Source organism: Zootermopsis nevadensis, unplaced genomic scaffold (genome assembly GCF_977971745.1).
Source record: "Zootermopsis nevadensis isolate Lab colony 2312 unplaced genomic scaffold, Znev_1.0 Znev_ptg000004l, whole genome shotgun sequence".
NCBI classification, from domain to species: domain Eukaryota; kingdom Metazoa; phylum Arthropoda; class Insecta; order Blattodea; family Termopsidae; genus Zootermopsis; species Zootermopsis nevadensis.
The window spans coordinates 4684493-4699089 of record NW_028259136.1 but is presented as its reverse complement, the minus strand read 5'-3'; the positions used below and the strand labels follow the sequence as shown (position 1 = coordinate 4699089).

The 14597-nt window shown below is 43.3% G+C and overlaps 1 protein-coding gene across 2 annotated transcripts in view; it reads right to left on the bottom strand.

Annotated features, from left to right (window-relative positions):
- The window catches only part of LOC110829151 (nucleolar protein 4), a 260141-nt gene that overhangs the window by 128432 nt on the left and 117112 nt on the right, over positions 1 to 14597 (bottom strand). For both annotated transcript variants that reach the window (XM_087342916.1, XM_087342917.1), the window contains one exon: positions 48 to 185. In XM_087342916.1, the coding sequence (XP_087199042.1) occupies positions 48 to 185 (138 nt within the window). The remainder of the gene's footprint in view (positions 1 to 47; positions 186 to 14597) is intronic.

Below are 14597 nucleotides of genomic sequence, written 5' to 3'. Positions count from 1 at the left end.
AGACACACTCGTTACTGAAGCTTAACGCAATTCTGAATTCAACTTACCGTGCGGTACGTCCTCTTCTGCCCTGCATGTTTGCCTGCCCTTCCTTCCATCTCCACATGGACGCTGTATATGATGTCAAAGAAGTTCTCCACCACAGCCACTTTCTTGAACAGCTGTTTGTCCCGTCCCTGTCCATCCTGCAACAAGCACAACACGCTGTCATTCGTTTATCAGAAAATGATTTCCATATTTTCTGTGATCTCGTTAGTGTGCTGCATTGACGGGATTCCGGGTTCTCACGGCGTCGAGTAGGAAAGTGATCCGTCTTCTGGGATGTTGCGCCGTGTGGTCTGGTAGAAATTTGCCGGTACTTACTGCCTTCATAATCACGGTGATTAGTAAGCCATAAGCAGTAAGTACTTCTGAAAAGTAGGTAAATTTCCACCAAACTACATGGCGCAATATCCGAGAAGACAATCATCTTCATGCGCTCCATTTGATTTTTAAAGAATACTTCTAAGGAAATACACGGCCCTAAGACAAAATAGTTTGAAATAAAGGATTTATCATAATTAGTAATTTTATAGCTCTCTGTGGTTTTCCTAGGGTACAGACCTCGAGGATATTTCGATGGGCTGGACACGTAGTTTAGATGGGAATAAAATAATTATAAATAAATTTAAAATGTTAGTGTGAAAATTTTTCGGAAAGCAGTCACATCATCCCACTACGGCGGACTTCCATGCGAGAATTCTTTTTTCATTTCTCCCAACAAACACAATTCCCATCTTTCCCTCTCAAGGACCTGGTTTCAGTTTCTATTGTTATTCTCGGGCCAACTAAGCATTTGGAAACTTAAATGCCTTTTAAATACAGAAAGACCTGCATTATGCATATTCTGTTTCCCTATTCTGGAGCAGTTTGTATTAAAACATATTTGTAACGTAGCGACGCACATCACAACACCTCGCAAGATACACGTCCAAGTGCATTTCGACGATCAGATTCCACACCCACGGAAGCACGTTACCCTTCCTGTACCCTGGTCTCGGAACAACATTACCAGCCCTCGCCAAAGGAAGTCATGCCTGTCTGGAGACCTTATTTTCTCTTTACACACCGTCATAATCATTTCCATCATCGCCTACTTTTTCCTTTTCCTTTCGGAGACCATCATAATCATTACCGTCATCAAGAACCCCCAACCCACTCTCACACTTTTCATCCACCTCTTAATACCCTTACGGCGCCAACAGTGGATTCTTATATAAAAAGAAAACTGACGTATAAATCAATAGACGAAGCAAGGCGAACGCCAGCTCCAACCCTTAGCCTGCCTCCCCCACCCCCCACGAAACACCGACGGCAACCAACCCCATTTCTTGGGGGCCCGGTGCTCCTTTCTACCAAATGAGGCTGAATCCAAGAAGGATGTTGAAGACTGGAACATGTTTCTTCCTGTACATTGTAACAAATCCGAAAAGGCGTTACGTGAATTCCTCGTCTGATATACGAAACCCTGAAAATTAGACCACATCAAACACTTCCGAAATGTTATCCCTTGCTTTATATGGGTGTGAGGTCTCTTACTATAAATGAAGACCGGATATTGGGGGTGTCGGAGAACAAACAGGAAATGGACGACATAAACGGACGTAACAAGGCAAAACTGTGTATGTGCTTAATTAAGCACCTCATTAGAAGACGAATGGTGGAACGGAAGTATCCCACTCAATCTCATCACCCAGAAAATAAAATAAAAACATTGTGTAGGCGTTCTTACAGGTATAAACCGTCTGATACGAATTTACCATAATATATCAACATTTTAAAGCCTACTGACACATATGTCCTAACTGTTTCACAATCTAAACGTCTGCACTTTTTGAAGTTCCGTATAATTCTCAGTTTAAACAGAGATAATTTCCTAAAACAGCGTTAACAAACTGATGTTCGCAATGACGACGTGTTGTTTCTTGGCGGTACGGACTAATTTAATAAATAATAACAGAGTTTCCGCAGAACTATTGTAGAAATATTTCAGAAACATTTTCTCTTACTAATATTTTTCGACCGAAAGCCTATCATCACAAATATAAATTGTTTAATGCCGGCTAAGCAAAAACATCGTTTATTTGTATCAACAAAACGACCTATGTAAAAACTATTAAAATGACCCGATCAAAACTAAAATTTATACGGATCAGCGTTTTTTCACTCTGCAATATCTAATTGCGTGAAAAATGTTCTTTTAAACCTTTATTAAGTGGTTGCATGCGTACAGATAGACGGTCAGAGCGGCTTTATATACATTACTCAGGGTAGAAAACGCGCCTAAGCAGGACAAATAGGCCTAACGAAGTCCCTTCCCGCGGTAGGGTACCAACCCTTTATCATTACACTAATGTAAAATAGGAGCAGAAATATAGATTCGCTTAAGAGTGTGCAAGCAGATTCGGTGGGAGGTGCAGAAGGGAGGGAGGGAGGGGTTGTAGATGAATTGCAGAACGCGCTGGATAATTTTCTCTCACATTCAAACAAAACTGCGGGAAGCCGCCACTGCTCTGCGGTTTGCAGAACAGGTACGCTCTGTACTTCATGCACGGAGAGGTCTGCTGACTTTTCATATAGAGTTTTCGAGCCTAGCTGAGAGGAATGCTTTGGCGAGACAGACATGTACGTGTGGTGTAAGGGAGGGGGGGGGGGAGACAGGGGGGGATGGATTCCAGCCAGTCCACAATGTTTTCATGGCAACCCCCCCTCCCCCCGGGGGACGGTGTTCTCTAGTCTGTACCAAAGTTCAGCCTTACATACACACTCCTGTGATGTTTCCTGTGCGACTATCAAAGTCTGGATCCAATATCGACAGTTTGTCGGCCAAAGGAGACTCGGAAAGATCAATAGCTGACTGAAGGACTTAATGTCAAAAACCGACCACGGATTTTTTTTAAAAAAAAACTTACATTTGCCTTGAAACATTACCGAAAAACTACGAGCTTAGATATAACTTAGAAAACGCAACGTTTAAATGTTAAAAGCACTGATATGGGACTTGATATTCTCATACTGGCAAAAATTACGATGCTGATCTTCTGGGTTGTAATGTCGCGTGGAGTTGCAGGAACATACTGCCTCTATCTTCGGTGCCGGGGCCGAATGTAACGCATGAAAGAAAAGAGAAATGCACACAAAAACTTGACTCGAAAGTCACGAATGAAGAAACTCAAACAGGGATTGAAATGAGTCTTAAAAAATGGGGGCCTGAGGATAAAGTCCAGTGGCGGGCGTTAGTCACGCCACTGATGAATGTCCGTCCACCTTTCGTAATAATAGCGAATTTCTTGACGAACCTAACTATAAATTCCTCAAGGAAAATCCTGTACCGCGAACTTAGTTGGAACTTCCCTGAGTATTTCGCCGTTCTTTCAAAATAACTTCGTAATTTTCGCGGTAGTTTTCCATTTTCACGTTGCATGAGATACTATTTCGTTCTTTTTTTTTCTTTCTTTTTGGGGTATCTGACCTGTCTGTTTCCCTCTCTTTTGACCTCCCTCCGTCTTTCTCTCTATTTAGTTTCCTCTTTATCTCCACTGCAGTCCATCTATACGACTAGCGCTTCATACAAGCCGGCCTGAGTACGCCGTTGTAGCCCTGCACTAGACTTCCATCGCTGTAGGTGGAGGGACTTTTTTGTACGCGTGTATTCAGGTCTCTCCGCCTATCATAAAAGGAACCCCTCCTCGCCTTCATACAAGCACTAGTCTACCTACGTACAGAGTTTTCATGTTGGCTTTACAAACATGGGTGCGTTAGCAAGAATCAACCTTGCACGATGGGACTCACAGTTTCCAACTTTGTTAACTTTTTCCTTTGTTCGGTGGGTGGAGGTCTGTCCACAAAGAGCATGATTCAGTATCAGACGTTAAGAAGGTCGTCTGCTGCATCTACGTAATGCATCTGTCCACGCAGACAGCCTCGTGCCTTCTTCCTGCGTTTGTTGGGAGTCCATTCAACTGTCGCCAATGCTCCATTTTTTTTCTTCCATATCCGCTCTTTGGTATCTGGAATCACTGATCGGTCTCGAGGTTCATTTACTCCCTTACAAACATTTTACTGACACGGCTAAAGAAAAGTAGCTTTTTCTTAGCTCTGTGGTACATACTCTGCTTTCGAGAATGTGCCGCGTCGAATGTCGAAAATTATCCAGCGTTTTTGCATCATAAATCGGGCTAAATGGTAGCACGGACACTGAGCATGGCCAATGGACTGACAAAATATTTCCAAACCGAGATCTGAACCCGAGCGGGAGTGCTAACCATTCGGCCGCGATGTTAGATTTTTTGTTTATTTGTAGTGTTCTGTCTGACGACAGGTCCATATGAACAGGATCCTTCCATCCTTTTCTCGGACTGGGACCTGTTCATATACGTTCTTGGCAGAGATGATCAGAAGTGGTTTGCCATTGCCTTCTTCTGTGTGTGAGTGGAGTAATTGTTGGGATGCCACGGAGAAACCGGGGAAGCCCCCGGAGGAAAACTCCGTGTTGCCTAGACCACGGCCTTGCCCAACACAAGTTATAAATTCGGGCACCGCCGGGAATCGAACCCGAGACCCCAGGATTACAAGGCCAGCCTTCTAACCGCTGTGGCTAATGAATACGGAATGACGGCAGAAAACACCACCGTGCGCCAGCGAAAAGTAGTTTTTGATCTGTATCTTTCTTCTCAAACCGCATTAAAAACTTATAATTCGACTGTGCTCATCCTCCGAGCTTCAATACGAAGCAGCCCCTCTGCATAACACGAGTAGTAGTTTCTGATGGATTTACTGGGTGGTTACGTATTGGTAAATTATATATGAGACAAGACTAGGTCTCGAGCCTCCAAAACAACGCATGAGCACTACAGGACTCCGGTAGGATTCAACCGTGCCATTGGGTGTTCAGAGAAGCATTTTTCAAAAGTCTCTACACCTGTAATTTATTGTATCCGTTTGAAAAGATGAGCGGATTCACTCCAAAATAAAATACATTTTTTTATGTTCGGTCTTACAGAAATTGGCCGACGTTTAAGAGGTGCTTAATGCCTCCATCATCCGAGGCGACGGTAAGTTTCTACCAGACGACGCGAAACAACATCCCAGAAAGCAATTATATATAAATTCCTGTTATTTAAGCCACAAGTTCGTCACAAAAGTCGGCCAATGGACCCCGAACGATACCATTTATAATCCAGTTCACATTTTCACAAATGCAGAAGTTCGGTTGTAATATCAGAATTGTAAAACGATTAAGGAATTCAGAGCTCTAAGTGAACACTCTTCATATAATTCAGTGAAGTAATTTTAAGTTTAAAGTTTAAAGTTTAAATGCGTCATGTTTGTGTTTTATAATTAAAATATATAATATAATTCAGGTCTATACACAAACTTTATTTACAGATGTTAAAATTTAAAATTTAAAATTTGCGCTATTCATCGTTACTACGATGTTACAATACTGCTCCTTCATTTACTACATGTTTCGATGCTTAGCATCATCTTCAGGTTTTTCCTTTAAAACTTCACCTGGAAACAGTGAGGAATGCCGTTTTGGAACTGTAAGGATAGGAAACGTTGCTAAACATTTGCAGATTTTATTGACTGTACTCGCCGCGAAAGTCTCAAATCCCATATTTGCAGTTTTTCTTTCTGCATTTGTTCATATCTTACACAAATTTGTGATTAGACACAGATATTTCTGATGCAGCCTGTTAAGACAAGAACGCCATCAGATAAAAGCGAATTAAATCTACGGTGCCGTGAAGACTGTTTGTATTTTAAAACACCTTGTTGAACCTGTTCGACCTTTCGCTTGACAACAAATATATCGATTGTTTTCACGACCTTCCATTCAATCAGTGAATGAGCCTACTGACAATTAATAACCTTGTTGACATCTTCTTCGCTGTTCAAAAGCTACGGGGTCACTGACATGATCTACTGTCTTTCGTTTTGGCAAGGTTAAGTTCCATGCCTCCAAACACCATATTAATCGAGTGTTATTACGAGATATTACGTCAATTAACTAGGAACATGAGAGAATAACATAAATAGCCTAACAACGACTATAAACCAAGTATAACTTGTATAGTGACTAGCTACGGGCTGGACGGCCGGGTTTCGATCCCCGACGGGGGCAGAGGATTTGTCCTCTAGCCTCTGCGTCCAGACCGGCTCTGGGGCCCACCCAGCCTCCTCTACAATGGGTACCGGGGTCCTTTCCCGGGGGTAAAGCCGGCCGGGGCGTGATGCTGACCACTCACACCATCTAGTGCCGAGGTCAAGAATGAGTAGGAGCTATACCTCCACTCCCCTTAAGCGCCTACATGGCGTATAGTGGGAGAGCTTATAACTTTCTACTGTTAATCTGATTAAAATTTATTTCAGGTTTTCAACGCGACGAGCATTAATATCGCTGTCTTCTGGGATTTCGCGCCGGATATTCCAGCAGATACTGACCACGCTTCAGAGGAATTTACTGCATCCATCATCAGGGCGATATCTGCCAGACTCTCGGCACAACATCCCAGAAGACAGACATTGAGGGTGCTAGACAATATGGCTCTGAACAGAATACTTTGACCTGAGAGGGAAGTATTGTCAGAATAATTTCGTGACTAGATGAGCGACTGTTAGATTCTGTACTATGTGGAATTAGTTATAAGCTCATTACCACAATCGTCTGTTCCAGCCTATCCGATGGTGTTTCCGTCTGCAATTTCATACAGTCTACAGATCGACATTCCGAAATGTACAGGCGTACAGCTTTTAAATACATCCTACAAATACCACACGTATAATAATACACTTATCTTCTTCCAGCGAGAAACCGAGACTTAAGCCACGAATCGCAAGATCTCTGATTGACAATGCATTGTTTCCCAAACCACATGGTGAAAATTTGAATTGCAGTGAACGAACTGTCACATTCCTCACAGATTAGCCCAATTTCTTGGTTTCCCCCACTGTCTGAATAATTCATTTTCTACGGATCTCTGTCGCTCGCCCGTTAACTAGCTTCGCTCCATCCATTCCTGTTCCAAACTCCAACCTTTGTCCTGGAAAGTTTTTGTCATCTCCTAACCCTTCTCAGAGTGAGGTAGATGGAGGGTACTCTAGCTTCAGAACGACCGTGGATTTCCTCCTGGTATACACCATCAGAGTGGGTGGGTTGGTTGGTGGGCGGCAATGCGATGGAAGGATTAAAAGCCAGCCAGCCAGGCAGGCAGGCAGCCAGCCCGGCAAGCAAGCAAGGCGTACAGTAGTGTACTCAGGGCAGCTACAGCTTCACCATGGAAGGGGCCAAGAAACTTTCTCTCTCTCCACTTTGTGTGATAAGGCCCTTCGGGGTAGGTACTGCAGCCACGCTACGCAGCAGTATGGGATGGGATGGGATGGGATGGGCTTCGTGGGTATATAGCACAACTGCCATAGCAGGCAAGGGAGAAGGTTTCTGGATGTGGGGAAGGGTTTTAGGGTGGAGAGAGAGAGAGAGAGAGAGAGAGAGAGAACAAACCTAAAACCTAAGGTTGCTTCTCAATGAATATCCTGACATGTATCTTCTGTTCCTGTTGTGTTCGTTTGTTCTCAGTTTGATATCGCTTCGGCTTTAACAAGCCTTAAGTAAGATATGCAGATAAGACAGGTGCGGAGTTTTGAAATTAATGGCTAAGACAAAATCTGTTTACATAAATGTATCACCAGAATCAGGGACATTTTAAACCAGTTTTAAAAAAAAGTTACTTTCATTATTCTGGACGTAAAATAAGCCTGTATCCAAGCTCACTACTCCGAGGTGAGCTTTTATTAATTACGCTATGATTAGAAGAGAATTGGTAATCAGAGAGGAGAAACTGCTTAGTCTTTTGGTTTCGAGAGAAGGGGTTAACCCCAATCCCTGGACATCTATCAAGGATTAAATGAGCGCAGAGAAGCAGCACTGAACATCACTTAGGTCACTGTTGTACTAACGCTGAGGTCATTCAGTGTTGCCCAACGATATGTTCCAATAACGGAAATTCACTCTTCACTGCTGCAGAACAACGATTCGTGGTCATGGAGGTTGCCTATCCCTAGAAGTATGACAAACATGGACGGGCCCTTAACGTATACTTTGCTCGCTCTAGACTCTAGTATCGATACCGATACCGTTTATAAAATTATAAAAACAAGCGCAAATTATTTTCATCCGAGAGATCGGATCTAAGTAGTCGTGTTACAAGCGGAAACCCGAAGGACTGTCAAAACACGTGCACCTCGAGCTCACCAGGCGGTATCCCGGCAATGAGGACGGCTAGTACCACTATTTGCTGGTAACCAATTAAGCCAATTTGGCCACGCTAAATCTGAACGGAAGTGTATGAAATTTTATACGAGAAAACACTTCGAGAGCACATTTTCCACCGAAGGACTACCAGAATTCCTTATTAAATACAAATCACACTAAAAGCACGTGATCAAATACGTAAAATATGAGACGAGAAATTCGTCTCTGAAGTGCCCAGGGTCTTCGTCCATTCAAACACAAGGACTGCGTGTTCGAATCCTTATTAACGAAAGACTTTTTATTTATTTAGTGTTCTGTCTGACGACAGGTCCATATGAACAGGATCCTTCCATCCTTTTCTCCGACTGGGACCTGTTCATATACGTTCTTGGCAGATGATCCAGAAGTGGTTTGCCATTGACTTCTTCTGTGTGTGTGAATGGAGTAATTGTTGGGATGCCACGGAGAAACCGGGGAAGCCCCCGGAGGAAAACTCCGTGTTGCCTAGACAACGGCCTCGCCCAACACAAGTTATAAATTCGGGCACCGCCGGGAATCGAACCCGAGACTTACGTAATCGTTAATCTGTTGTGTTTGTATTTATGGTTTACTTAACAACACTATTTGTATATCAGAAAATATAGCGTTGAATAATAAGATGATTAATAAATACTAAAACGGAAATTATTTGGAAGGAAGTGGCCGTGACCTAATTCAAGATACTATCGAGGCATTTGCCTGGAGGTGCCGATCGAAACCAAGTAAACCCTCAGTCTCGATAGCCGGACTCCGGGTCGAGATATGAACCTGAGGTCTCCCAAATACGAAGCACATGTGCTAACCACTCGATTGCTATACTTGGTTAACCTGTGCAGGTTAGCGAGAAGCCGATCGCCCGTTCAGGAATACAACCAAATACCTAAGGATTCGCAGCATCAGAAATGATAAAGTCTGAGAAAGAAACTGTCAAAACTTAAGAAAACGAGGATCCAGTGTATTAACGACTTGCTTTAAGCGACTAATCATATATTCAGACCCGGGTAATGGGTGTTAAAACTATACAATACGTACGATTCGTAGCTTTCGAGGCGACTAAATTCAGCACAGCTCTCTCGGTCCTCGTCATACGTAACTCTACGTTTCTGAAGACGTGTCTGGGAACTGAAAAGTTAAAGTAAAGCAGCCCTTGTGCCTCCTCAGCAACACGAACATGTACAGAAGGACTTGGTGGAAGACCTGAGTAAAACCTCGGCCGCAGAGTAGACAACCGATGTCGCGTGCCGCAGGCAATAACTCGCCACGACTGTCAGTTGTCAGACGTCGACTACCGCCGGCCCATCATGCTTTTCGTTACTGGGACGTTGACCCCAGTAAGGCCAAGGGACCTCGCCTTTTGTGCTGGTTCTGGACTGGGGTGTAATAATTTTATGAACCACGACGACTGACAGAAAGTGTAATCAATGGAAGGAAGACAATAATAAATCCTGGGCAAATCTATTAAAGATGTCATAAACTGTTGGCTGATGGGTGAGACATCACGAAGTTTACAGACGTTTCACAGGTGATTGCTGCCTCCATCATCAAGGCGATGGTGGAGCATGATAAACACATTAAAGAACAAAATATAATTTTCGATTTACTTTTCCTGTAAAATTAATTAAACCAAAATTTTTGTGTTAACCATACTATATTCAACAGGAACACGTCCGAAATTTCGGAGATGAATAACACAAGTAAGTGGGCAGACACGACCTCTCTTTCATACGTTCGCTTCGCGGACGTTGTACAAACGCAGAAGAATTTCATCTAGATTTTACGAACATTTTTATTAGTTCACAACTACGTTATTAAAAAATACAGTTATGTAACAATGGGAGATGTCGTTGGTATAACTCCAACATCCTCAGCACTCAACGGAGATGAGTGGTCAGATTTATGATCCGGCCGCCTTGCACCGAGGAACTCCACTGGACCCCACAGCCAGTCTAAACGCAGAGTCTAAGAGAAGAATCTTCGGACCCTGCCAGGAATCGAAACCCAGTCGTCTAGCTTGTAATCAGTTACAGAGCCACCCCGACTCTGAGAATGGGAGACTATCAGTAAATAAGCCAGCGACGCAAAAGTACGTAGAGGTAGATTTAATCCCAAGAAAATAAACGATGTGGAAATCAAGGAACATTATTGGGTCTAGATGTCAAATTGGTTTGCAGCTTTGGGAAACCAAGAAAATGTTGCTATCAATAGGGTTTCGCTAAGTATTGAGTAAAATATCAAAACTTCAGCCAAAGAAATCTAGGATATCACGAAATAAAGAACCATGGGTTGACGAAGAAACTTCTAAAGCATACTAATTATAAGATCAAAGGAAACACGAGAGACTGCACTGGTTGCATAACCCAAGCCAAACGAATGGTTAAAATCTGAACGTAAAACTAACAGACATTCCAGGTACAAAACCAAAGAAGATCAAAACTTTTGGGGACCTACAGAGGCATTAATGGTTTTAGGAAGAGTCATCAATGTAGAACTAACTTTGTAAAAGACGAGAACGGTGACCTGCTTGCAGATTCCGAGAATACAAAGGTCAACTATTGAATGTAAGCTTACACGGGGTTAACGATGCAGGATTTGAGGTTTTCACGGCGGTGAGAACGAAGATGGCTGGCTTCTCGGTTGTTAACGCTGTACATGAGTTAGCAATATTATGCAGACTAATATAGACCAACACACAGCTAAGTCATTGATACCGAAAACGTGATTTATGCTCAAAATGAGAGCAGAAACGTATGTATCTTCATATAAAGTGCCCGATTATATCGAAATCAAATTTAATTAATATCCGTTCTCGAGTTGTTACATGCGGACGGATAAGTATGGAAGAGCTGATGGGTGCATTTTTGCAATGTGTAACTTTGGCTTTCAGGGATGAGCCAAGTCAAACGATGAAAATTATCCATCTTTTAGACAAACGTAACAGTTGCCATCTTCATGTGAATTTTAGGGCTTAGGCATTGCTGAAAGACATATAGGAAAGGAATCAAATGGCAAATATAATTTGATGGTACTGATTGGTGGAGCGGATTAACAGGCTGCCAACCAATTTTAGAAGTTCCTCGCCACCTCGCCTAAAAGTAGGTCAGGGTAAGTTCCGTTCGTAAAGGCAGATGTGAATATTCTTGTCGTTGTGTTGGAAATCGACCTTAAAGGACGATCCATCGATGAGGGGGTGGGGGTGGGGGGTCAGAGAGGGGTGTGTGCGTGTCAGAGCGCCTTGTTTTGTACGTCCAAGCAACTGATAAATGACGTCTAGTGGAAATGTAACCATCATTTCAGGTTGTTGTAACATTTGGACCGGACCTAGACATGTACGGATTGCGAACGAAAGAACAAGCAGGGGTGAGGGGGAGGGGGAGGGGGTGGTTTGCGCGCCAGCCCGCCCCGGTAACTATGGCAACAAAACCAAACCAAAACGTGTAACAGGGGCAGCGAGCAACGGCAGGCAGCCGGGTAGAATCATCACCAGAAGCTCTACCCTTTCTACCCGGTTCTACCCCCAGCACTGTTGATCTACTCCAGCTACGACTGAGCGTTTTCTTACACAAAGAGAAAGAAGAGACAGGACAGGCCCATGACACTGCCGTGGGAGACACGGAGCGTACAGTCGCTACCACAAAAACCGAACCGAAGCGAAGTGCTTATGATATGGGGAACCCAGCGCGAAAACAATTTGTGTTCAACGACAGGTCCTTATTTTGCGGGTCAACACTTACACTTCCTGGATTGACGTGGAAAATGAACTAATCGTTTCTGGCCTACTTAATTATAAGCGAAGATTGGCTCATGACATCATAATAACCGTGCATCAAGCCATCCTCTCCTAATCACTTTTAACGTAACTGACAAATTTTTATGGTACCCCATAAACATCAAGACAATTACATCGCTGTACTAACCAATCGCAGCGCGTTCTGGGGCCAGAGCCTAGATCGGTCTGACACTGGGACCGTGGGTTCGAATCCCATTCAAAGCATAGATGTTTGTCCGCGTCTGTTGCTGTCCTGTACAGACAGAGGCCTTGCGACGAGCTGATCATTCTACCAAATGTCTAGAAATATTAACAAACATCCCATCTGTGAGCAGGCCAAGGTCCTTTAAGGACTGTGAGGCCACGCAGCGGTATCAGTACGCGGTCATGCAGTGTTGATTCACGAACAGTTCAGCTCTTGCCGGGAAACGAACCCTGGTATCCCTGCTTGTAGCCAGTCACCTTACCAACTCAGTTATCCAGTATACAATTACGTGTTTTGTTTTCCTTCTGCTAGGAGAAGCTGTTTCCATATACGTGTCCTTTCGAAGTGATACACACGTGGCCAAGTACAGCGACCCAAGCCACCAGTGTCCCGTAAGTCGCTTTTACGTGTGGAATGTACAAGGTCGCCGTGCAAGGCTGAAGATGCAGTCAGCCTCGGCTGTCGCGGCACCTTGAGCTCACTAGCCGACACGATCGAGGCTCAAACCCCAATTCTATCAACCCAACTATTTTATCTTGCTATGCAACACCAACGATTCTTATGCGACAATAAAAATTATCTCAATTGTTCTATGACTTCATACAAAGCAAAATAAATAAAACAAAAATGTCGTTCCTGATGACGGAGGCAGTATGACCTCCGAAACGTTGGTAAACATCGACCAGACTACACAGCGCAACAACCCAGAAGACAGAAATCTTCATACTCTGATGACGGTGACAGTATGACCTCTGAAACATTGATTAACATCGACCAGACTACACAGCGCAACAACCCAGAAGACAGAAATCTTCATACTCTGATGACGGAGGCAGTATGACCTCTGAAACGCTGGTAAACATCGACCAGACTACACAGCGCAACAACCCAGAAGACAGAAATCTTCATACTCTGATGACGGAGGCAGTATGACCTCTGAAACGTTGGTTAACATCGACCAGACTACACAGCGCAGCAACCCAGAAGACAGAAATCTTCATCGCCCTGATGACGGAGGCAGTATGACCTCTGAAACGTTGGTAAACATCGACCAGACTACACAGCGCAACAACCCAGAAGACAGAAGTCTTCATACTCTGATGATGGAGGCAGTATGACCTCTGAAACGTTGGTAAACATCGACCAGACTACACAGCGCAACAACCCAGAAGACAGAAATCTTCATACTCTGATGACGGAGGCAGTATGACCTCTGAAACGTTGGTTAACATCGACCAGACTACACAGCGCAACAACCCAGAAGACAGAAATCTTCATCAAAAAAGATTATTCAAAGTTTAACGTCGACCTACATGGTTTACAATCAGAGTCGATGGTTTATACAAAGGCGAAAGACGTGCATCCATCCTTAGACTGGATTGGATAGAATGACTATAACGAAGCCTTATTATATATAACACAGGAGAACTGCAACTATGGCGCAGTTTGAACAAAAAAGACACTGCAGTCAAGAGAAGAAAAAGCATACAAAATAACTGGTTCTCGCGTTCCCACGGAATGCCAACTGTTTGGATAGAAATCCGCTCTGGTTCTGCAACCCACATTGCGAATCCTGACTCTACGACAGCTTTGAGTATAAGTGTCATGTTTCACATGTGATATTTTCAGCGACGTTGAATATTTGATATACGATTTCTTGTGTCTTTATCTAGCATTCCCAGCTTTAACTATTACAAAAACCTTTACAGCCTGGGCGGATAGTTCATAGTACTTATTCACTTGATCAAGAGATATATTGCTGATATGGAACGCGACGGTTCATAACTCTGCTTTCGAACCATTGAACAACGTTTTAAATCCCAATGGTAACTATGTATACCACCTATATTAGAATTCAATAACTCTGCACTAAGCCGACATTGTGTATTTATAGGGTCATAGGATTATTTTCTGAAAACCATTAATCAAAATTTCACCACGGTTAACATCAAAATTCAAATTTCCGATCGAATGTACAGAGACGCTGCCCAATTTGTCTCTATGCTCCACGCCTCATCCTGTATTCAACCTACCTTTACTAGAAGGACGAGTGGACACTGCCTGGCAACCTTCATATCCACGAATTTTTCCTTTCCCCCCCAAAAAATTGTGTTTTCTCATTACACACCTGATAATAAAGACGAAGGTAGCAAGTCTGCACTGACATGTAATTCTTTGAGCATTTTCCCGTAATGACAATAAATAAACCTGGCATGTCTTTCAACAGCTATTAACAGGCACATTTATAACACATATGTTAACAGGTTTTGCCATCAGCGCAATGTGTGTGTAAT